General features: G+C 42.5%; 1 protein-coding gene across 1 annotated transcript in view; it reads left to right on the top strand.

Moving 5' to 3' along the window:
- Window positions 1–6841: 6841 nt before the first annotated feature.
- The window catches only part of LOC117518122, a 54632-nt gene continuing 35973 nt past the window's right edge, over window positions 6842–25500 (top strand). Inside the window, exon 1 of the mRNA XM_034179182.1 lies at window positions 6842–7101. Coding sequence (XP_034035073.1) covers window positions 6842–7101 — 260 coding nt within the window. The remainder of the gene's footprint in view (window positions 7102–25500) is intronic.

The raw sequence follows: 25500 nt of genomic DNA, 5'->3' as shown, positions 1-25500 counted from the left end.
ATGTATTGATCTCCGTACCTTACCACCCTTTGTGACAAACTGTGTAAACAGATTTCAGTTCAAGCCGATTGTTGGTGAGCAGGTATTCAAACTTGCAAAAGGTCTGCTAGCAAAGCGTACAGTTTAGATGTTATTATGGCAAAATCACTCAGAGATGCTGCCTGTGAACTCTCATTCCCTTTGGCTGCTATATTTAACTTATCACTAATGTCTGGAACAGTCCCAAGGGAATGGAAACAAGCTTGAGTTACTCCAGTATTCAGAAATGGGGACAGGATGTATCCAGCTACAACCCCAATTCCATTGAAGTTGGGACATTGTGTAAAATGTAAATAAAAACAGAATACAATGATTTGCAAATCCTCTTCAACCTATATTCAATTGAATACACCACAAAGACAAGATATTTAATGTTCAAACTGACAGACTTTTTTGTTTTTGTGCAAATATTTGCTCATTTTCAATCAATCAATTCAATCAATTTTATTTATATAGCGCCAAATCACAACAAACAGTTGCCCCAAGGCGCTTTATATTGTAAGGCAAGGCCATACAATAATTACATAAAAACCCCAACGGTCAAAACGACCCCCTGTGAGCAAGCACTTGGCGACAGTGGGAAGGAAAAACTCCCTTTTAACAGGAAGAAACCTCCAGCAGAACCAGGCTCAGGGAGGGGCAGTCTTCTGCTGGGACTGGTTGGGGCTGAGGGAGAGAACCAGGAAAAAGACATGCTGTGGAGGGGAGCAGAGATCAATCACTAATGATTAAATGCAGAGTGGTGCACACAGAGCAAAAAGAGAAAGAAACACTCAGTGCATCATGGGAACCCACCAGTAGTCTAAGTCTATAGCAGCATAACTAAGGGATGGTTCAGGGTCACCTGATCCAGCCCTAACTATAAGCTTTAGCAAAAAGGAAAGTTTTAAGCCTAATCTTAAAAAAGGGTGTCTGTCTCCCTGATCCGAATTGGGAGCTGGTTCCACAGGAGAGGAGCCTGACAGCTGAAGGCTCTGCCTCCCATTCTACTCTTACAAACCCTAGGAACTACAAGTAAGCCTGCAGTCTGAGAGCGAAGCGCTCTATTGGGGTGATATGGTACTATGAGGTCCCTAAGATAAGATGGGACCTGATTATTCAAAACCTTATAAGTAAGAAGAAGAATTTTAAATTCTATTCTAGAATTAACAGGAAGCCAATGAAGAGAGGCCAATATGGGTTGCAACACGTTTCAAAAAATTTGAGATGGGACAACAAAAGACTGGAAAAGTTGATGAATGCTCAAATAACACCTGTTTGGAAAAAGGCAAGTGTCATGATTGGGTAAAAAAGGAGCATCCCCAAAAGGCTCAGCTATTCACAAGCAAAGATGGGGAGAGATATCTCCGCTTTGTGAACAACTGTGTGAACAAACAGTCCAACAGTTTAAGAACAATGTGTTGTGAAAGTGTAGTGACACGGACCCACAACAGGGGGCGGTAATGAACGGACAATGGATAAAGCCAAAAGTAACAATTTAATGTTGTGAATTGCACAACGGAATACAGACAATTGCAGTTGAGGAGTACAGTTAATCATACACAAGGTGACGTGTGGGCAGGCTCGAGGATAGAAGACGTCTGTCCAGAGAAGAGCCGGATCCCACACGGCTTCCACCGCCAACGGATCTGAAGAACACCGGAGCCGCCAAGTCCTGGGTCCCAGGTGGCCACCGTCTCCAGCTGTCAGACCTAGTACTGCTGGCAGAAACAGAAACAGTTAATGGTGGGTGCGTGGATACACACCCAGTAATCTCTCCGTACTCAGTTCCTCTGGGAGGGAGAACCTCCACCTCCAGAAACAGAATCACCCGTGCAGCTCCTGTCAGTCACTTCCCTGGAAGGAGTGAGAGGCAAAGATGTCGCACTCACACTATCCGCCAATCCACTTTCAGACTGTAGCCACAGGAAATGGCTGCACACAGAACAATGTTTAATCACTGAAAATTACCGCAGAGAAGGTTACCTAAGTGGTAGCTGATTTCTCGGCGGGGAGGTGGAGTTGCAGTCCGGCCTTTATGGTGATGGTGATGTGGATGAGTGACAGCTGGTGCTGATGACGAGTGACAGCTGTCACTCCCGGTTGCTATGACGCCCTCTCGTGCTTGAAGCCCGCACTTCAAGCAGGGCGCCATCTGGTGGTGGTGGGCCAGCAGTACCTCCTCTTCAGCGGCCCACACAACACAATGTTTCTCAACGTTGAACGTTGAATTGCAAGGAATTTAGGGATTCCATCATCTACAGTCCATAATATAATCAGAAGATTCAGAGAATCTGGAGAACTTTCTACACGTAAGCGGAAAGGACGAAAACCATCATTGAATGCCCGTGACCTTCGATCCCTCAGGCGGCACTGCGTTAAAAACTGACATCATTGTGTAAATGATGATCCCACTTGGGCTCAGGAACACTTCAGAAAACCATTGTCAGTTAACACAGTTTGTCGCTACATCTACAAGTGCAAGTTAAAACTCTACCATGCAAAGTGAAAGCCATACATCAACAACATCTAGAAACACCACTGTCCCAGCTTTTTTGAAACGTGTTGCAGGCATCCATTTCAAAATGAGCAAATATTTGCACAAAAACAATAAAGTTTATCAGTTTGAACATTAAACATCTTGTCTTTGTGTTGTATTCAATTAAATATAGGTTGAAAAGGATTTTCAAATCATTGTGTTTTGTTTTTATTTACATTTTACACAATGTCCCAACTTCATTGGAATTGGGGTTGTACAGACACATCTCGGTCATCTCCCTCTGCATGAAAATATTTGGGAAAATGTTATCATATATCAGAGGATAATATCCTAAATCATTGCCAGTCGGGTTTTAGACCGAGGTACTCTACGGAGACAACAGTAGATGTAACTGACTATCTGTACGATCAGATTCAGCATGGTCAGTAATCTGGTGTCATCTTCCTAGACATGAAGAAGGCTCCTCTGGATACCATTGATTCTAAGCTACTGCTACAGAAGATCTTGGCCATTGGTGTGCAGGAGGGTGAGGGTGAACATCACCATTTGACCAGTCTAAGGACAGTGCCTTAAATGGAACACTATGTAGTACACTATAAAAAAAATACCTGTCAATTTTACAGTAATATACATTAAAGTGTTTGCCAGTATATTATTGTTAAAGTGGTATACTGGCAACCATTTTCCTATATATTACTGGCAAAAGGCTAAGAACTTACTGTACAAATAATAATGGGAGGTGACAGTATAGTGGATAAGCACTGGGCTTTGGACTAGAAGATGCTCAGTTCAAAACCCAAGCACTGGGTTGCTCTGGGTGTATAGTGAGCACCTCGTGTGTGAGTGTGTCTGGGTGAATGTTGGGCATAAGTGTAAGGTACTTTGAGCCATCTGATGCAGATCGAAAAGCGTTATATAAATGCAGTCCATTTACAAAATAGTACCGTTAAAATGGCTGAAAATCACTGTGGAAATAATTACAGTAATTGACTCACATCTACACTCAATTTAAAGTTTCCAGTTCAGCATGTCTTTGTTGGTGGGAGGAAGCCGCAGCACCTAGAGGAACACATGGGCAGAAAATGCAAACTCCACCCAGAAAGGGCCAGGTGGGAAGCGATCACACAACTTTCTTTGCTGTAAGTCAACAGTGCAAACCACTACAGCACCAGGAACGGACATACATTAACAAATTACACAAAACATGAACTATCCTGGGTTCATCCTGTCTGCAATGAAACAGAAGTCAAAGTTAATGTGAGAGTCACTTTTTTGTTTATTTTATTTTTAGGGCCCGAGTAGGAAAAAGTCCTACGAGGACCCTATTGTAATTGCGCTGTTTATTATTATTATTATTATTATTATTATTATTATTATTATTATTATTATTATTATTATTATTATTATTGTTAGGGCTCGAGTAGGAAAAAGTCCTATGAGGACCCTATTGTAATTGCGCTGTTTATTATTATTAGTATTATTGGTTGTCCGCCATAACGCCCCCTGGTGGTAACAAGAAATGTCCTATTTTTAATTTAACAGGTACTGATGTCACATAGTTAACCCCATCAACTTCATTCTACTTCTAAAACATGCAGAACAAGTTGGTGAATGTAGGTGATGAACGCCGTGGAGTTACGAGTAACGGCGTCCGTGTGGCAGCGTGCCGAATATCGCCCCTTCACCATGAAATTACGTTCTTCCTTTTGACGGCTTTAATTTTGTCATATCATCATGAAAATCGATACACAGGTCAAGCACGACAACCTTTTACAATTCATAGGGGCATCACCCATGGGCAGGGCAAAATGCCTCAATAGCACCCCCTTGCAACTTTAAAAACCTCCTTCCCATAGGGTTTTTTTTTTTTGGAGTAGGGAGATGAAAATTGGTACACATGTGACTTGCATAGACATACAAAAAAAGTCTCTTGCACCATTGGTCTACTCTAAACAGGAAGTCAGCCATTCTGAATTTTCGTGTAAATTTGGTGCAATTTCCACACGTTGTATTTGAACCAACTCCTCCTAGGGATATTGTCCAGTACACTTCAAATTTCTTTCAGATCATCCAGAGATGATACTGATCAAAAGTTATCAAAAGCTTTTCTATATGTCGAAGGGTGTGGCCGTTATGGCGCAGCCATTTTGAACCTTCGCCATGGAACATCAAGTCATGATAACTCCTTCATGCGTTGCCTAATTGACTTGAAACTTAACATGTGTAATGACAGTTGGCCCCTGAACACACCTGGCCCCCCTGTTTGTGGACTGAGCGCCCCTTAGTGGATGACCCATCAACATGTCATAACTCCTTTATGCATTACCTGATTGACTTGAAACTTCACATGGGTGATGAGGGTCAGCCCCTGAACACACCTGGCCTGTTTGTGCACTGAGCACCACCTAGTGGATGAACCATCAACATGCGATAACTTCTTTGCGCATTGTCTGATTTGCTTGAAATTCGAACTGTGTGATGAGTGTTTGCCCCTGTATGCACCTGCCCACATCTGGTCACAAGGGGACGCTCTGGCCTGGGTAGGCGGTTGCGCGGCACGAGGGCCCGTATATGACTGCTTGCAGTCCTAGTTTATTTATTTATTTTGCATTTTCCATACCTTCCCAGCCTTTTCTGATTTGGGGTTGTAAATTGAGTTCAATTCAGGGACTTTTGCAAGGTTCCTCTGTGTCAAATATCCATCAGACATCTTATGGGTTTTACATGTCAGTGTAAAAACACTTGCAGTGAGGCTGCCTACGTCAGCGTTTCTGTGAGGTTAAGAGAAGAGGCCACTGGTCGTCATTGCTCCACTGGGATTAGTGGTGCAGAATTAACACAGAGGACATTCACAAATAGACTGTTCATCCTATAGTGAAGTGCGGAACTCTGGCCACCCTCTTCTACTGCACAATATGCATGTATGTTCCAGGAGGAGGTGGACACAGGACTAATGAATACTGTGGTACTTTTGTTAGATCCCCGGCTTCTCAAATGCACCACAGAGCTGCAAAATTAGATTATAGTATAAAGCAAGTCAACATTCCACTGTGATTGCTTCATGCAGTATTGCATGGTTTACAGTTAATTACCTTTTTTTGCACCATGGTCCTAAGAACTCCCAGGCAAGACTGCAGTACACAGAAACATACCATTTAAATGTAAAAGAGTACATTCCTGTATAGTTTACATCAATTTGTTACAGTATACTTTACCTCTCGAGTATGGCGTCCCGTCCTGTGCCGATGACATTGCACTACTTGTCTCTCGTACATGCACTCAACATATTCAGGCAAAGCTAACAGCTGATCTTGATGCTGTCAGTCACTGGTTACAATTCAATAGACTTATGGTGTTTAGAACCAAGCAGAGGTAAGCCCGAGAAGAATCACTAGGGCAATCTCGTATCTGACCTTTTGTGCCAGTCTCTACTGCTAATGCTTTGTATAGGACTATGATCCCTCCAATTGTTTCTTATGGAGACACTGTGGTCCAAGGGCCCAGCTGTGATTATAAATCAAATGTAAAAGTTGCAAAATAGGGCTGGTTGCATGAATCTTCTTTGTAGTAGACATACTCCCATCTCTGAGGTCCATAGCAGGCTTCATTGGTAGATGTTTGACGTTAATGTGTCAGGATTTGGACTTTCTGGGTATGTGTTCTGTTTTATTCTTATTTTGTTTGTGTCTGTTAGTGATCTGTTCTCTGGCTCTGTCTTTCTGCTTGGGTTGTCTCTGTCCTGCTCTTTCTTGCCTCTCTCTCTGGGTCCTTGGTGAAGGGCGTTTCTCTCTGTCTGGCCACACCCTGGTTCTGGAAGTTTCACCACACACCTGTTCTTGATTTGTTACTCATCACCTGATGCTTTATAAGCCTCACAGTGTGCCCTAGTCCCTCACCAGATCGGTGTGCCTTGTGCCTCTTTCAAGCTCAATTCTTGTATTTTTGCCTTGCTCTGATTGCCTCGTCGTGTTTTTGACTACCTGCTTGTTTACCTTGACCACGTCTTTGCCTGATGTTTTTGATACTGTTGCTCTGTATGGATTGCCTTTCTGTGTACCGACCCCAGTTTGCCAATCAAGTAAACATTTTATCTCTACTGAGCTGCTGTCCTGCGTCTTGCAATTGCATCCAGCCCGTCTTGCTAGTTAAACCTGATAGATCAATCTGGCCAACCATGGACGTAGCAGACGCAGATCCCTTCCAGCAGGCGGTATGCCACCATAGCCAGCAGCTAGCTCAACGGTAGGACCAGCTTGTTGCTCTAAACTCCTGAATTAGCGAGCTGGCAAAACGAGTGCTCAGATGGAGTAACTACTCAACGCCATGAAACATCAGGCTATGACCAGCACAACTCCCGCCACCACACCACTTCCAGGATCGTCAGCTGGCCCGTCGGCTTGCTTACCCGTTCCTGAGGCCTGCAACCAACTCTCGCGGCCTGAGCATTTTTTAGGAGAGTCCGGAGACGTCAATCCCTTCATCACGCAATGCGAACTTCACTTTGAGTTGATGTCGCCAACGTTCCCGGCCGAAAGGTCGAACATAGCATTTGTCATCACTCACCTGACTGGCCGGGCAGCAGGGTGAGCCACAGCTGGATGGAGCTGCAATTTGCCATCTTGCTCCTCCCTGGCAGCCTTCACCAAATCCCTCCAGTAGATATTCCAACAAACTTCTCCTGGGTGTGAGATGGCACGTGTTTCGTGTCCGCTCTCACCTGGGATATTGAATCCAAAGTAAAATCTATGTTCAGTAATACTGGATTGTCCCAATGGCAAGTTTTTCGTGCCAGCCCCTCTTTGGGGGACGTAATTCGATGGGGTCATGATAGTCGCTTTTTGTGTCACCCGGGTGCGCAAAGAACCATGTATGTTCTCAATTAAAAATTTTGGTGGCCTCAAATGTTATCTGATGTCAAGGAGTATGTGAATGCTTGTTCAATCTGTACTATGCATAAATCATCTACGTATCCACCTGCAGGCAATCTGTTACCTGTTGCCATTCCTGGTCGGCCTTGGACTCACATTTCTGTGGATTTTGTAACTGGTTTGCCGCCCTCTACGGGCACCTCTGTAATCATGACGGTGGTAGACCGATTATCCAAGATGGTCCATTTTGTACCATTGCCTAAACTCCTATCTGCCAAGGAAACTGCGGAAGCACAATTAACACATCTTTTTAAGTTACACGGTTTGCCACAGGACATAGTCTCAGACCGTGGTCCACAGTTTGTTTCGCAGTTTTGGAGGGACTTCTGCCGCCTTCTCAGGGTCACGTCTAGTCTCACATCAGGTTACCACCCTCAAGCTAACGGACAGACAGAATGCCTAAATCAGGAACTAGAGAAAGGTCTTTGGATCCTGTCCTCCCAGTTTCCCGCCTCATGGTCCGCTCAGCTACCATGGATAGAACTGGCTCATAACTGCCTTTCTACTTCAGCTTCAGGTTTTTCCCCCTTTCCATATTGTGTTTGGTCACCAGCCACTTTGTTTACTTCCACAGACCTGTGCTCACCTGTACCTTCGGCCTTGGGACTCATCATGCGGTGCTGATGGACTGGGAGCGGGCCAGGAGAGCCTTGTTACGGACCTCCAAAAAGTACAAGGAGGTGGCACCTTCCTACGTTCTGGGACAACGAGTCTGACTTTCCACACAACACCTGCCGCTTCGTGGAGTGCCTCGGAAGATGGCTCCCAGGTTTGTTGGCCCATTCCCTGTATCGAAAATCATTAATCCTGTCTCTGTCCGTTTTCATCTTCTGAGGGCCATGAGAGTTCACCCTACATTCCACATCAGCCATCTGAAACTGGTCCGTTCCAGCCTGTCTTGCCTGTTAAACCTGATATAATGTAAAATATTACAAGGCTATTCTTGTGGGGAAGTGTCTTTTTGGGTTTTGTCCACTCTTATCTAAGAGTAAAATTTATACAAACCAATGTACTTCACAACCACAGTACAAGACATGCAGCTTCTGGTCTGTTTGTGTGGAGTTTGCAGTAGTATTGCTGAAAACCTTTGCTATGATGGTGTAATCGTGTTCACGTTGCCTAATTCAGTTCAGAATTGTAAATCCTTTAAAGAGTACAAATCTCTCTGCAAACACTATTTCATCTCCTGACATAGAGTCAGCTAAGATGTAACTTTGGGATAACAAGTCACTGTGATAACAAGTCAGCAAATCATCATTCAGAGGGATTGTTTTTATTTTCAACTTTTAGTAACCTGATGCCATATGTAGTACCAATGTTACTGTACAGTCTTTCCTTATGTATGACTGGTAACGTATGAATGATGACCGATTGAGGACCCCATTGTAAAGATGAACACATGATGACAATGCTTGAATTGTGAATCTATGTACGTAATTAGGCTATCCTGAATAAAGATATGTTGTTATTAATATGTATATGTTGCGGACATGAACGAGCGAAGCTCTTCAGCATCCCACCATGTCATTTAGGTGCTTCAGGCTTTTTTTTTCAGTAAATGCTTCTGGAGAGCATTAGTATGGCTAAAAATCTTCAGCTTCGCAGGGACAAAGCCCCCCCTCCCTAATTACAGCCCTCTTAACCCCCTGCCACTTTAAGCATTTTTTTTATGTAGATGTAAATTAATATTAAAAGTTTTCAGTTAATTGACAGTAGGGCTGTACAATATGGCCAAATTATCGTATCTCAATATTGTCATATCAATATGATATACGATATGACTATGATTTGACACAAAGTGCAGCAACAGTGAAAATTAAACATTCTTAAACAAAACAGTAATAATACCACACTCATTTTGTACTCATCATAAGGTTAGGATACTGTGCCCTCCAAAAGTAGTGGAACACTTGGAATTTCTCAAATTTTAATTTGTTTATGTAATTTCAAATCCACGAAATGCAAAAAATATAAAGAATAAAATTTTCTAAAATTATCTTCCTCAAACTGAAAGCAAATCTCTAAAACTTGATAATACCTGTAAATAATAATCAGGGGATGGAAACATGAACTTTTCCAAGTCACTGAATATGTCTTGGACTTTATTTACATCAGTTATGAAGAAATACAAAAGTTTCTTTCACCAAAACATCAAATCTAGGCTTTCATCTCAAATGTACGAGGTCTATTAGATAATAAACCGACACTTTTATTTATTTTTTTTAACTATATGGATTAGAATGACGTGTGATTACACCAATCATGCTTGAACCCTCGTGCGCATGCGTGAGTTTTTTCACGCGTGTCGGTGACGTCATTTCCCTGTGAGCAGGCCTTGAGTGAGATGTGGTCCAGCCCTCTCAGCTGAATTCCTTTGTTTCACACGCTGCTCGAGACGCGCGTTGCTTTATCAAAATTTTTTCTGGACCTGTGAGGAATATCCGAGTGGACACTATTCGAGAAATTAAGCTGGTTTTCGATGAAAAGTTTAACGGCTGATGAGAGATTATGGAGTGTTTCTGTCGGTGTAAGGACTTCCCACGGAGCGGGACGTCGCGCAGCCCTTCCAGGCGCCGTCGTCAGCCTGTTTCGAGCTGAAAACATCCTAATTTAAGGCTTAATTCACCCAGGACGTCGTGAGAGAACAGAGAAGATTCAGAAGAGGCCGGCATGAGGACTTTATGCGGACATTCCACTGTTTAAGGACATTTTGTAATGAAAGACGTGCGCGCAAATTTGCCGAGTCGTTTCCGTGACGACTCAGCAAATCTGTGTGCGCCGCGACAGGAAAAACACCTCCGTGTTGAAAACCAATGGTAAAATTCAGGCGGCTTTTGATGGCTTTCAACAAGTGAGTAACTAAGAAATTGTTTAACAGCTTGGGCATGTTCCAACTTGCTCGTTAAGTTTTCCAACGGAGGTGTTTTTCCTGTCACGACCCCCCGCGGTCGGGTCCGGCCCGACATGCGACTCTGCCCGCACGTTCTTTCATTACAAAATGTCCGTTAACAATGGAATGTACGAATAAACTCCTCATGCCGACTTCTTCTGAAAGTTCTCTGTTCTCTGACGACTTACTGGGTCAACAGAGCCTGAAATGTGGAAGTTTTCAACTTGAAACGGTGAGACCCTGCCGCCTCGAAGCGCAGATCGCCATCAGGCACCGTGGGCCGTCCTTAAAGCGACACTACCAGACCAAAATCTCTCATCAGCCGTTAAAATTTTTACCGAAAACCAGCTGAATTTATCGAATGGTGTCCACTCAGTTGTGCCTTACAGTTTTGAAAAAATTTTGATCAAACAAAGCAGCAGTCTCTGAGCCATTCCTAAACAATGAAAAAATCGACGAGAGGGTGGGCGACTCCTCACTCAAAGACTGCCCACAGGCGAATGACATAACCGACAGGCGTGAAAAAACTTTTGCATGCCCACAAGGGTTCAAGCATGTCTGATGTAATCACACGTGATTCAAATCCATATGGTTTTTGAAAAAAATAATAAGGTTGGATACTTTTCTAACAGACCTCGTACTTTCTGTCAAATTGTAGCTGAACTTTCAGGTCTTCTTTTTAAGAAAATCCTCCTCAACACCACTTCATCGGGAAGCTGGATTTTATATTTTTAATTAATTGATATCAGGTTGTAGAGATTTGCTTTAAGTTTGAGTTTAAGGAAGATAATTTTAGAAAAAAAATATATTTGAAATGACATAAACAAATTAATTAATTAGTCAATATGTGTCACAGATTTAAAATGGTTCTTTTCAACCAGACCTGCGGTGCCGTGACATGTCAGTCATCTGGGGTGGTACCTGGGGAGTCCAATCAAATTAAAATGTGTGAAATACCAAGTGTTCCAATACTTTTGAGGGCAACTGAGAAATGTTGCTTTTAACAACCTGGACCTCATTTTTGGGATACAGTACAGTCCTTTACTCACAATATAAGTTTGGTGTCTTTAGGAGCCCACGGTTCACACAATGTGTTCAGGTTCAAATATGACTCCAAGATTTTTTTCTTCTACCAAGGTGGATTAGAACTTTTTTGTGGTATACAGCACCGCCTGCTGTACAGGAGAGACCTACCAGTCAATATGTGTCACAGATTTAAAATGGTTCTTTTCAACCAGACCTGCGGTGCCGTGACATGTCAATCATCTGGGGTGGTACCTGGGGAGTCCAATCAGATTTCAAGGTGGTCTGGTGACCAGTGGTGGGCACAGTTCCGCTAATCATCGAAGATAATGTTTTCATTATCGGATTAGCTTTTCAGATAACTTTAAAAACCATCATCGGACCAATTATATTCTGATAAGTTTTGGTCTGATAATTTTTAGACCACTAACATTTTTGCAGACATAGCTTTTTATAGAAGATGCACAGTTCTATCCTCTACACATAGAGAAGAGATGGTTCTAGAAGAAACCGCTTTATCCTCTGCAAGCAAAGGAGAACTGGTCATAGAAAAGAAAAAAGCTCATTTCTTTTGACTCCATACTGACATGCTGGCAATATCACCCAAGTCATCAAGAGGCATACAGTTTTAACTTATGGTTAAAATTTTAACCAAAGTAATTTTTGGACAAGTTATTTAAATTTATGTCACGTCTGCAGTTTTATAAAGTGAAAATATCAGATATATGTTTTAGTTTTAAAGTAATGCACTAATTTGGAAGGTTTTAGTGTGGACATGCAGCTGTGCCCACTGCATTATGGATATTCACAACAGAAGAAATGCATTTGAGATGCTGTGATCAGGCTCCACATGGACAACAGCATTAAACTCTTTGTATATTGTGCCTAAACTCTCGTGAATATATTCTCTGGGTTTATAGACATTGTTATTGTGTTTGTTTTATGTAAAAATGCCAGATGAAGCCCAGGTTGCTTCTCCAAAAGCCGAAAAGTCTGTTAAATTGTGATTCAGGCCGTGTGATATAACCGGCATCAAAATGCATAGAACACTGCCATCTACTGGCGACCAGTTATATCACAGTGTTGTGGACCGCAGGATTTTAAAATTATCTGTAGGTTTCCAAAACCTGAGAGACCACACACGTGGAGATAAAAAAACAAACAAAAAAACTTATAGATCTGACAGGTTTAGTTGTACATTGTATGGTATTAGCGACACGGTAAAAACAACACACACACAAAGAGTTCACACAGTTTCACACATGAACATTCCCAGATCAAACACCTCGCTTTGTGATTGGCTGCATGTCACATTTAGCTCCTCACGTCCTTCTTAACACACCACACACGGCAGGAATATCTGATAAGATTATATTTAGCGTCATCATGATTGTCGGGGCATCCTTAAGATTGTCTGAAGGGGAAGATCAGTTCCAATATCTTAATTATCTTGCCATGTGAATCAGGCTTGATGTCATGACGCCTCATGGAGCGACTGATTGATCTGTTATGACACCACACCGAGCTGCTAACCGATCGGATGTTATGACGCCTCACGGAGCGACTGATTGATGCGTTATGACACTGCACCAAACATGTTTTCACTATTATTTGATTTCTTTGTGCGACTGACATCGTTATTCAAGCATTCAAAAGGCAATTCCTATCGCCACACAGTCCAACCACACACACAAAAGTTTTTGACAGTTCTTGTTATTGAAAGAAATCTTGTCTCCCTAACACCAGATAGACTTGTGATGTCATCATGCGTGCACTTAGGCGCTGTCTAGCGGGACCTTGACATTTTTTTTTTTTAAACAAATGAAAAAATGACATATTTTACAAAAGCACATTTATTTGTAAACACCAACACGTTACATTGATTCACTTGTGTTGGTTTTTACATAGAATGAATGAATCAACCAATCAGTATGAGCGGAGGCTTAGTTTACCCATAATCCCTTTGGGATTCTGTGTGTTAATGTTCAAATCTTCAGAATTAATGCATTATTTTAAAATTAACAGATATGTGTTATATATCACTTTGTACATTTTAAGAGTTTACATTAATGTAGTTATTCTATTTGGAATAATTTTATTTATAAAGCAAAACCATAATTCAAACTTGCTTTCCATTTCTTTCCATTTGCCTTATCGCTAGAGGTGGGCGATACCGGGAATTTTGGTATTGATCCGATACCAAGTAAATACAGACCCAGTATCGCTGATATCGATACCGATACTTTTTCAAATTTAAGCTTCATAGATCCAAAGGATCCACAAGACTTAGGATAGAATTTTGCCAAACATTGTACGTGACAACAAATACTTTATTATCACAATCAACATTTTTGTTTAAAAAATATCGCTCAGCACAACTTAAAACAAAATCTCCTGAGGTAGAGGGCTGACAAACCACAATAAAAGGGTGCGCTGCTCCGTGTTGTGTGACAGCGCAGCACTGCTCTTACAGACAGAGAGTAGACTTTGATGAATCTGCGTGCGCTGCAGTCAGTGCATGTGGGAGAGAAAAAAAGCTTGAGTATTGATCTTTTTACACAAGGATTTTTCAATATCAATACCAGCGCTGGTATCGATATTATCGATATTAGGATCGATCTGCCCACCTATACTCATCGCTGGACCACTATATCCTGTCAGGGTAAATGATGCTTTCCTACAGCAGGGGGCAAAGAGCACAAAGACAGAAGCACTGGCTCATTGGCTTTTTGGGTTTGTGATCGCTATTGGTTCTGTTAGAAGCTCATAAACAGCTTCTTAGTAGCTGAGAATGTATTTGAGGCAAAATTGAAAGCTGTCAGTAATCTGTAGCTTCCGATAAGTTTTTAGGCAGTTTATCGGTTTAGCGTTAAAAAAGATAACTTTTCAGTTAGCTGATTACCAGTTATCAAAGTTAACTTTTTGGTTAGCTGTGCCCACCACTGCTGGTGACACTCAGCTCCACCCATGTCAGGAAGTGTTCAACATTTGACACTTCCTGTTTAACTCACACTCTCACGAGCGCCACTAGCTTAGCTTATGACAAGCTAAAAGTGGACGCTCTCATTATGGCCGAACAACTTTCCACAGTTTCTGGGGATTCTGTGTTAGTATGCGCCCACGGCCAATGCGCTTGATGAATTCCTGCGCAAAAAGTAGTTCCCAGATAAATGTGATATATTCCTGTGATATAATGAATATATCTCATCTAAATCAATTCTAAAATTTACCAGTAATAAAATTATAAAGAGAACTGAAGTTTTAAGAGTGGCCATAATAAATATTTAAGAAACTTAAAAGTTTATGAGCATTGTAAACACTGACATGATGGAGTTTGATGTGGAAGAGTTCAGAAAGATACGACTGGAATGTTTTGATTACCATTTACGGTTGGCAGTGAAAGACTTGGGTGTTAACTTCGTGTTAAAGTCGGAACAAGAAGAAGCACTGAAAGAGATCTATCTGGGAAGAGACACATTCTGTGTGTTGTCGCTCCAGTGAGAGCGGCACGCTGAGCAGGGCGGTGAAAGTAGTCCGGGGAGTGCAATCTGTGGGCAAGCAGCTATCCCACAATGCCAACATAGCAGAGATGTCGGTCCAATGAGAGCGGCACTCTGAGCAGGGTGTGTTTAACTGTGGGCTCAAAATTTGGCACTTTCTGTTTCAGTGTGAACTTGCCACTGAATTCCTGCGAGATTCCATGAGATCTTGTCTGTCAATCCAGGAAGTGGCGATCCAGGAAGTGTTTGACATTTCCTGTTTTACTGTGGACTCAAAATTTGGCACTTCCTGTTTGGAACTCCCTGTACCATGAGTGAGCTTTGTGCCACTGCACACAGCTTCGCTGGTATTATTGTTATTTTTATTATTAATATGTTTATGTCGTGGACATGAATGAGCAAAGCTCTTCAGCATCTCACCATGTCATTTAGGTCTTTCAGATTTTTTTGAGTAAATGCTTCAAGGGAGCATTAGCATGGCTAGAACCTTTCAGGCTCCGCCTTTTTAAGCATTTTTCTTGATTTGCCTCTCACATGCCTAGAAGCTCCTCACCATCTCACCATGTCATTTAGGTCCTTCAGACTTTTTTCAGTAAAATGGTTCTTGGGAGCATGAGCATGACTAAAACCTTTCAGCTTTATGAATGCTGGACTGTATATGCTATCTTAGCTGAGGTATCTGTAGCACTGCATGTTCCAACAATTCTGCACTGCATTGTTATATAGTATTTGTTAGTATGGCCAAAGCAGATGCTCACAAAAGACACCTGAGGGAGATTTTCCTTAGCACTGTCACCGGTGTGCTTGCTCATGTGGTGGGTAAGATTTAAGCCTTGCATATGTGTGGTACCCTGGAGCAGGTTTTGTTGTGATTTGGTGCTGTATAAATACATTTAATTGAATTAAATGGGATTGGATGCTGACATTTAATTGAAAGAATATTTGTGCTGTCCTAGTTTAGTGTACCCCTTCCTCCCAATTGACTGGGTGTAGTTTTGGACAATTGGAAGCTCTCTTCACACTCTGATACATATATATATATATATACGAGGTCTGTTAGAAAAGTATCCAACCTTTTTATTTTTTGCAAAAACCTGATGGATTTGAATCGTGTGCTTGCATGAGCCAACCTTGAACCTTCGTGCGCATGCGTGAATTTTTTCACGCCTGTCGATTGCGTCATTTGCTGGTAAGCAGCCTTTGTGTGCGGATGGGTGTCGTCTCTCGTCGGATTTTCTTTGCAAGGAAAATGGCGGAACGACTGGAGCAGCGCGACTGCATCAAATTTTGCCAGAAACTGGGCGACAGCCAGGTGGAGACCATTCTGATTATTAAAATGGCTTTCGGTGACGATCCTATGGGCATCACACAGATTAAGGAGTGGTACAACTGGTTTAAAGACCTCAGCACAAAGGTGGAGAGCGAGCCACGCTCCGGTCGGCCATCAACATGCTGAAATGATCAGATCATTTCCAAAGTGAACACTGTGGTGATGCGGGACCATCGTGTGACTATCCGAGAAATTGCGGAAGAGGTGGACATCAGCACTTTTTCGGCACATTCCACTGTGACAGAAGATTTGGCCATGAAAACAGTTGCAGCGAAATTCATGCCGATGGCTTCGCATGAAGCTGCCGACGGAGCAAAAGCACCTCCGTGTTGAATTCTCACAGGACATGCTGGACTCCGAAAAATGATGCCCACCTCTTCCACCATTTGGAAGATTCAGACGGCTTTCGGTGGCTTTTCAGTCGTGTGACTATCCGAGAAATTGTGGACTTTTCTAACAGACCTTGTATATATATATTATATATATATATATATATATATATATATATATATATATATATATATATATATATACGTATATATATATATGTGTGTGTGTGTGTGTGTGTATATAAAATAACCCTGATTGAGCTGTCAAAGCACTCATCATCAGGCCTGTGGTCACAGTGGTCTCTGTTTAGCCGTCATCATTCAGATAGAGTTCTTGGAGCCAGTAGTTCATCCGGCTCATTTTGTCATCTGAGTGGGTCAAGTTACCCAGACTAAGCATCTGGGCTTCTTTGGCAGAATGCATTCCGACAAAAGTGTGGCAGTGGGTACCCTGTGCCAAACTGTGGTTCTTACAGATGTGTTTGACTGTGTAAAAACCTATGTGCGTGTGCTCTGTCTCTGGAGCCTCTCAAGAGACTGACAGCAGTTGTTGCACAGCGACAGAAACATCACCAAGCAGTAAAACCAGGAGGATTAGGCTCAGCGGTGATTAGAAAAAGTCTTGAGACATACCTTTCATTTTTGGAGCTCCATGTAATTGTCTCTAACCCAGCTCATTTTTTTTTTCTTTTTAAACAGCGGTCAGTCAGTACATGGATTGTATTCTGAAATAGTACACAACAGTGTTAAAATCTAACAAAGCAAAAACACTGTGATAGCAGTGTAGACCCCATTGCTTTTCCACAAAACTGCCAAAATTTACTTTAGCCTGACATCGTGTATCTTTGTTTCTGTTACTTACTTTCTTAAGAAACTGAGTGAAGAATCACAGTGTGTGGCTTTGTGACTGTCCTGGATTAAACCATTCCTTAAGAAACCTAATCTTGACCCTAGTGTATTGAAAAACTAGCGGCCGATATCAAATCTATCATTTTGCTCTAAAATTCTGGAAAAAGTGGTGTCACGGCAGCTCGTAACTATCTTACTGAGAATAATCTCTTTGAGCCACTGCAGTCTGCTTTTAGAAAATATCATTCCACAGAGATGGCTCTCACTAAAGTGGTGAATGATCTTCTGCTTACAATGAATTCGGACACCACTACGGTTCTGTTGTTGTTAGATCTCAGTGCTGCATTTGATACAGTGTAGCATCATATTCTATTTGATAGGCTGGAAAATCATTTTGGGATTACTGGGAGTGTCCTTGCATGGGTGATGTCATACTTGACCAGTCGTTCTCACTGTGTTTTGTACAGTAACACTAGTGACATGAAATTTGTGGTTCCACAGGGGTCTGTCTTAGGCCCCCTGCTTTTCTCCCTTTATATAGCAGCCCTTGGGCACATATTGTGGCGTTTTGGGATCAACACAGCGTTCAGTTTGGAAATGAATGGCACATTCCACTGTTACAGGAGTTTTTGTCATGGAAAGAGGAGCGGAGAAATTCGCGCGTCGGGACGGAGCCGCATGGCATGGCAGGAGCACTCCTTAATCTGTGTAATCCCCATAAAATCGTCCCTGAAAGCCACCTGAATTTTCCGAATGGTGTCCACCTGGAGGTCTCTCACAGTTTCTGGAAAAATTTGATGCAGCAAAGCTCCAAATCGTTCAGACATTTTATTCACAATAAAAATCCAACGAGAGGGGTGGACCACTGCTCACACAAAGCCTGCTCACAGGCGAATGACGCAACCGACAGGCGTGAAAAAACTCACGCATGCCCACGAAGGTTCAAGCTTGGCTGATGCAATCACATGTGATTCAAATCCATATGGTTTTTGCAAAAAATAAAAAGGTTGGATAGTTTTCTAACAGACTCGTACTGGGCTTTGCATCTGCAGCCTTCTTATATTTGGTTCTAGTTGTGACCAAAAAGTTCAGTTTTGGTCTCATCACTCCAAATGCCTTTGTTCTCTGTGCTGTTTTACAAATTGTAAGCGGGATAATTTGTGCCATTCCTGTCATAATGGCTTTCTTCCAGCGACTCAACCACGGGGCCCATTTTTCTTCAAGTGCCTCCTTATTGTGCATCTTGAAACATCCACACCAGTTTGTTTCAGAGAGTCCTGTATTTCAGCTGAAGTTATTTGTTGGGTTTTCTTTCGTCCTGAGTCATTTTCCTGGCAGTTGTTGCTGAAATTGTTGTTGGTCTGGTTCCAACAGCATTCCTCATTTTCCGCTTCTTAATTAGAGTTTGAACACTGCTGATTGATATTCTCAGTCCCTTGGATATCTTTCCTGTTTTATACAGTACAATTACCTTTTCTCCGATAATTCTTTTACCTTCCCTATGACTCAGAAACCAGAAACGTTAGTGCAGCACTGGATGAAAGCTGCAAGGGTCTGACAGGAGCCCAGAAACTCACTGACCTTTTATATTTTATACACACACACACACACACACACACACACACACACACACACACACACACACACACACACACACACACACACACACACACACACACACACACACACACACACACACACACACACACACACACACACACACACACACACTGATTACAAGCAAACAGATCACAGGTGAGGATGGTTACCTTTAGTCGCCATTCAAACCCGTTTGTGTCAACTTGTGTGCACGTTATCAGGTCAAAATCACCAGGGTATGTAAACTTTTGATCAGGGTCATTTGGGTAGTTTCTGTTATCATTATGATTTAAAAAGAGTAAACACAGTTGTTTGACAATAAATGGCTTCACACAACCACTAACCATGAGTGAAAAAAAAAAGTTTGTGTTGTCATTCATATTCTCTGAAACATGGCCAAAAAAACAAAAATTCTGCCAAGGTATGCAAACATTTGAGTACAACTGTATCTATGATTTTTTTATCGCCATGTGTGGGGTCTCTCAGGCATTTCCATTCCTGCATGGGCAGGAGTAGGAGAAACTGCCAATAGCTGGCATTGAGACCCGGATGTCAGCGTTGCCACCACTGGGTCACACTGATGATGCTACAGTAGTGACTGCTGTTGGTGAGTCCAAGTCTACAGCCTATGTCAAAGGACTGGTAGAGGGCATTGACATAGCTGTGTTAATTGACTCTAGTTCTAATGTTTAATTGATTTCTGAGGAGTTCAGAATGTCCATCCCAGTTCTGCCTTTCATTGAAATGATTCTCCCTGTTAAGGTGGACCACACAATAAAATGTTTGAAAACCTAGTGTGTCACTTATTAATTTACAACACAAACACTACAGTGTAATCACAATGTAGGGCTTCACTTTTTCCACATTATGTTATGTTACAGCTTTATTCCAAAATGAAATAAATTCATTTTTTCTCTCAAAATTCTACTCACAACACCTCATAATGACAACCTGAATTTTTTTTATTATTTTTGCAATTTTATTAAAAATAAAGAAATCACATGTACGTACGTAAGTATTCACAGTCTTTGCTCAATACTTTGTTGATGCTCCTTTGGCAGCAATTACAGCCTCAGGTCTTCTTGAATATGATGCCATGAGCTTGGCGCACCTTTCTTTGGGCATTTTGGCCCATTCCTCTTTGCAGCACCTCTCAAGCTCCATCAGGTTGGATGGGGAGCATCAGTGCACAGCCATGTTCAGATCTCTACAGCGATGTTCAGTTGGATTCAGGTCTGGGCTCTGGCTGGGCCACTCAAGGACACTCACAGAGATGTCCTGAAGCCACTCCTTTGATATCTTGGCTGTGTGCTTAGGGTCATTGTCCTGCTGAAAGATAAACCGTCACCCCAGTCTGAAGTCAAGAGCACTCTGGAGCAGGTTTTAATCCTGAATGTCTCTGTACATTGCTGCATTCATCTTTCCCTCAATCCTGTCTAGTCTCCCCGTTCCTGCTGCTGAAAAACATCCCCACAGCATGATGCTGCCACCACCATGCTTCACTGTAGTGATGGTGCCTGGTCTCCTCCAAACATGACGCCAAAGAGTTCAACCTTCGTCTCACTTAGTACGCCACTGGCGTTTGAGGAGATGTTCTGAATATGCTGATCCCACTTGAGGTCTTGTTGCAATTCAACCTCAAGATGGGGATTGTGTTGTGTGGGCCGCCAGAAGAGGATGTACTGCTGGCCCACCACCAAAGGGCGCCCTGCCTGAAGTGCGGGCTTCAGGCACGAGAGGGCGCTGCCGCCACGGACACAGCCGGGAGTGACAGCTGTCACTCATTAATTCCTGACAGCTGTCACACATTCTTCATCATCGCACTCCATAAAGACCAGACGTCATCTCCACCTCATCGCCGAGATATCATACTTCATTGGAGGTAATATCCTCAGCCGTTTGTGTCTTTTGCAATATATCTGTATATTGTGAGTGTTTGCAGGAGTACCGGTTCCTTTTTCTGTGGAGGCTGAGTGAGTGCAGGACGGCACTCTTTTCCCCTGAGGAATCACTGCGGTACTCTGCAACATATTGAGTGAGAGGTGGAGGTGGCATTCCCACCGCTGTTGTTACTGGGTGTACCACAACCCACACTTGACTGTCTTGTTCTTCGCCAGCAGTACCAGATCCGACAGTCGGGGACGGTGATCACCTGGGAATTCGGGACTTGGCGGCTCCAGTATTCACCAGGTTCTGTGGGGGCGGAAATCGTGTGGTTCCGGCTCTTCTCAGGACAGACGTCTTCTATCCTCGAGCCTGCCCACACGTCACCTTTGTAATTTGACTGTAATTATATTCTGAGATTGTCTGTATGTTCGTTGTGCACGTTTCACAACATTAAATTGTTACCTTTTGGCTCATCTATTGACCGTTCATTTGCGCCCCCTGTTGTGGGTCCGTGTCACTACACTTTCACAACAGATTGTGGGAGACAGCAGTTTGTTGTCAGTTTGGTATCTGGCACTGTAAGCATGTTGTTTTTGAGTGACTGACAACTTGTAGCATTTGCTGATATTGAAAGTCATCCTCCATGTGTGGGACCAGATCTCAAGAGAGGTCAAATCAGTCTGAAGCCTATGAGCATCATCTAGTGATCTGATACGTCCATACAGGACACAGTCATCAGCAAAAGTGATTTGTAACAGCTAGCTGCATGTTACGCATTCTCTGTACTTGGGATTGTGTGGAAAGGGTCAGCTCCATCAGGTTCCTGGGAGTGCAGCTCTCTGACAGCATCTCTCGGACTGCCAACATCACAGTGGTGGTGAAGAAAGCCCAGCGACTCCTCTTCCTGAGGGTGCTCAGGAGAAACAATCTGGAGGAGAAGCTGCTGGTGTTGTTCTATAGAGCCACCATTGAAAGCATCTTGACGTACTGCATCACAGCGTGGTACGGGGGTGCTCAGTAGCAGACAGGAGAGCGCTGCAGAGGGTGATCAAAACGGCCCAGGGGATCACTGGTTGCTCTCTGCCCAGCCTGGAAGACATTGCCAGGTCTCGCTACCTCAGCAGAGCTGCCAGCATCAGCAAAGACACATACTACACATACTACCCTCTGGCCGACGGTATAGGTCAATCAGACTCAGGGACAGTTTTCTCCCCAGAGTGATAACTGCTCTGAACAATAACAAATCACTCTAATCCGCACCTTCAAGTTTCTTGTGCAATATCTGTAAACCATGTGCAATTTTCCCGTGCAATATGATTCCACAGTTGTATATAATTCTTGTTTTACATTTTATTTGGTACACATTTTATTTTATTTTACCTTATGTTTATATTAGTTTCTGGCTATCAGATCTCAGATCTCAGATATCAGATTCTGGCTACATATACTCTGAATAATTTACCGTTAAACTTCACTATCTTTTATTTGGCTAAAAATTACTCGCACCACGGAAAGCACCTTTCGGAGTTCCATTCAAATCTCGTTGTAATGCAAATTGCAATGACAATAAAGGCAATTCTGATTCTGATTCTGATTACCTTTCACTGCTATGCTGATGATACTCAATTAAACATGCCGATACCTGCTGGTAATCTCATCCACATAAAATCCTTCGAGATTGACTTGCATCAGTGAGAAGCTGGATGTCTAGAAACTTCCTACTTTTAAACTCTGATAAGACTGAAATGATGGTTCTTGGTCCAGTGAGACATCAGCATCAATTTGACCAGTTAACGCTTAGCTTAGGCTCGTGTGTCATACATCACACTGACAAAGTGAGGAACCTTGGGGTAATTTTTGATCCTACATTGTCCTTTGACCTCCACATTAGAAATATTATGAGGACTGCTTTCTTCCACTTGCGAAATATAGCGAAGATTCGTCCCATCCTGTCTATGGCTGACGCCGAGACCTTGATCCATGCGTTTATCTCTTCTAGACGAGACTACTGCAATGTTTTATTTTCTGGTTTACCGCAGTCCAGCATTAGGGCTCTCAAATTGGTTCAAAATGCTGCAGCCAGACTTTTGACACAAACCAGAAGGTTCGACCACATTACACCCATTTTGGCGTCTCTTCACTGGCTTCCTGTCCCAGTGAGATCAGATTTTAAGGCTCTGCTACTAGTTTATAAAATTGTTCACAGACTGGCACCTCCCTACTTAGCTGACCTATTTACACCCTACGTACCAGCCTGGGCTTTGCGTTATCAGGGATGCAGGACTACTTTGTGTCCCTAGAGTGAATAAAAAGTCTGTGGGTCATAGAGCTTTCCCTTATCGTGCCCCTGTTCTGTGGAATGATCTCCCTGTATCAATAAAACAGTCAGATTCTGTGGAGACTTTCAAGTCCAGACTTAAAGCGCACTTATTTTCCCTTTCGTATGGCTATCATACTGGCATAGTATAGTTCTACGCTTTTTACTCTTTTAATTCATTTTATTAGTAAATGGAGTGGGCCACGGCCTCAACTTTACCTAAATTCTGGGTCTTTTACTGAAGCTTATGACCTCGTGGGCTGGTGATTACCTTAGTATTTCCTGTTTTCTTGTTGTTTACTGCTGACAAATTATACTGTATTTCCACCATCCATCCATTTTCTTTCCGCTTTATCCGGAGTCGGGTCGCGGGGGCAGCAGCTCCAAGCAAAGCCGCCCAGACCTCCCGATCCAGACATTTCTTGTCTTTCTAATGCCTGATTCTGTTTTTTCTCTCTGTTTAAGGTGCAGCTCCATCCAGAGATGGGTGTGGTATTTGTGTTGGAGACCCTCCTGTCCTGCGCACCAACAGCATTTCCTGTATATTTGTTTTGTGAATTGTACTTTAATTTATGTTTGTAGCATGGCCCAAGCAGAGGGTCACCCCTTTGAGTCTGGTCTGCTTAAGGTTTCTTCCTTAGAGGGAGTTTTTCCTTATCACTGCTGCTCTGGGGGTTAGTAAGGTTCGACCTTACTTGTGTTGAAGTGTCTTGAGACAACTCTGTTGTGATTTGGTGCTATTAAATAAAAAAAAAATTGAAATTGAAATTGTACTTGCACCGATTCAAGACAAGTTGTATCGGCCACTGACAGTTAACTGTAGTTGAATACAGTTTACACTATACAGACGTAGTCTCCTCCTTGTTCTGTGTGACATGCCCACATTGTCTGTTCAAGAGGGAAAATGGTCTATTTTAGGATGCATCACCTCAGTGTCTCAGGGGTATTTTGGTCACAAATCTGTATTTAATCAGATTTTTACACAATAATTTTATTACTGAGAGATCATCAGCAACAGTCACTATTTTTGTCTTGTCCCGGAGTATCACCAAATTCGAGTAATAGTGGCTATATCAGGTTTGACAGGCAAGACGGGCTGGACACAAATGCAGGACGCAGGTACACAGCTCAGTGGAGTTAAAGCGTTTACTTGGTTGACATACTTGGGTCGGTACACGGAGAAGCAGTCCAAACAGAGCAACAGTATCACAAACATCAGGCAAGGGCATGGTCGAGGTACACAGGCAGGTAGTCAAAAGCATGATGAGGCAGACAAAACAAGGCAAAAATACAAGAACTGAGCTGGAAAGAGGCACTAGGCACATCAATCTGGTGAAGGACAGAGGACCATGGAGAGTTATATACAACCCCTGGCAAAAATTATGGAATCACCGGCCTCGGAGGATGTTCATTCAGTTGTTTAATTTTGTAGGAAAAAAAAGCAGATCACAAACATGACACAAACTGAAGTCAATTCAAATAGCACTTTCTGGCTTTAAGAAACACTATAAGAAATCAAGAAAAAAAATTGTGTGCAGTCAGTAACGGTTACTTTTTTAGACCAAGCAGAGGAAAAAAAATATGGACTCACTCAATTCTGAGGATAAATTATGGAATCACCCTGTAAATTTCATCCCCAAAACTAACACCTGCATCAACTGCTCATTAGTCTGCATCTAAAAAGGAGTGATCACACCTCGGAGAGCTGTTGCACCAAGTGGACTGACATGAATCATGGCTCCAACACGAGAGATGTCAATTGAAACAAAGGAGAGGATTATCAAATCTTAAAGAGGGTAAATCATCACGCAATGTTGCAAAAGATGTTGGTTGTTCACAGTCAGCTGTGTCTAAACTCTGGACCAAATACAAACAACATGGTAAGGTTGTCAAAGGCAAACATACTGGTAGACCAATGAAGACATCAAAGCGTCAAGACAGAAAACTTAAAGCAATATATCTCAAAAATCGAAAATGCACAACAAAACAAATGAGGAACGAATGGGAGGAAACTGGAGTCACGTCTGTGACCGAACTGTAAGAAAACCGCCTAAAGGAAATGGGATTTACATACAGAAAAGCTAAATGAAAGCCATCATTAACACCTAAACAGAAAAAAAACAAGGTTACAATGGGCTAAGGAAAAGCAATCGTGGACTGTGGATGACTGGATGAAAGTCATATTCAGTGATGAATCTCGAATCTGCATTGGGCAAGGTGATGATGCTGGAACTTTTGTTTGGTGCCATTCCAATGAGATTTATAAAGATGACGAAGAGAACATGTAAATTTCCACAGTCATTGATGATATGGGGCTGCATGTCAGGTAA

This window comes from Thalassophryne amazonica, chromosome 10 (assembly GCF_902500255.1).
Source record: "Thalassophryne amazonica chromosome 10, fThaAma1.1, whole genome shotgun sequence".
In the NCBI taxonomy this organism is placed as follows: Eukaryota; Metazoa; Chordata; class Actinopteri; order Batrachoidiformes; family Batrachoididae; genus Thalassophryne; species Thalassophryne amazonica.
The sequence above is the reverse complement of the archived record's forward strand: the minus strand, read 5'-3'. Positions and strand labels throughout refer to the sequence as shown.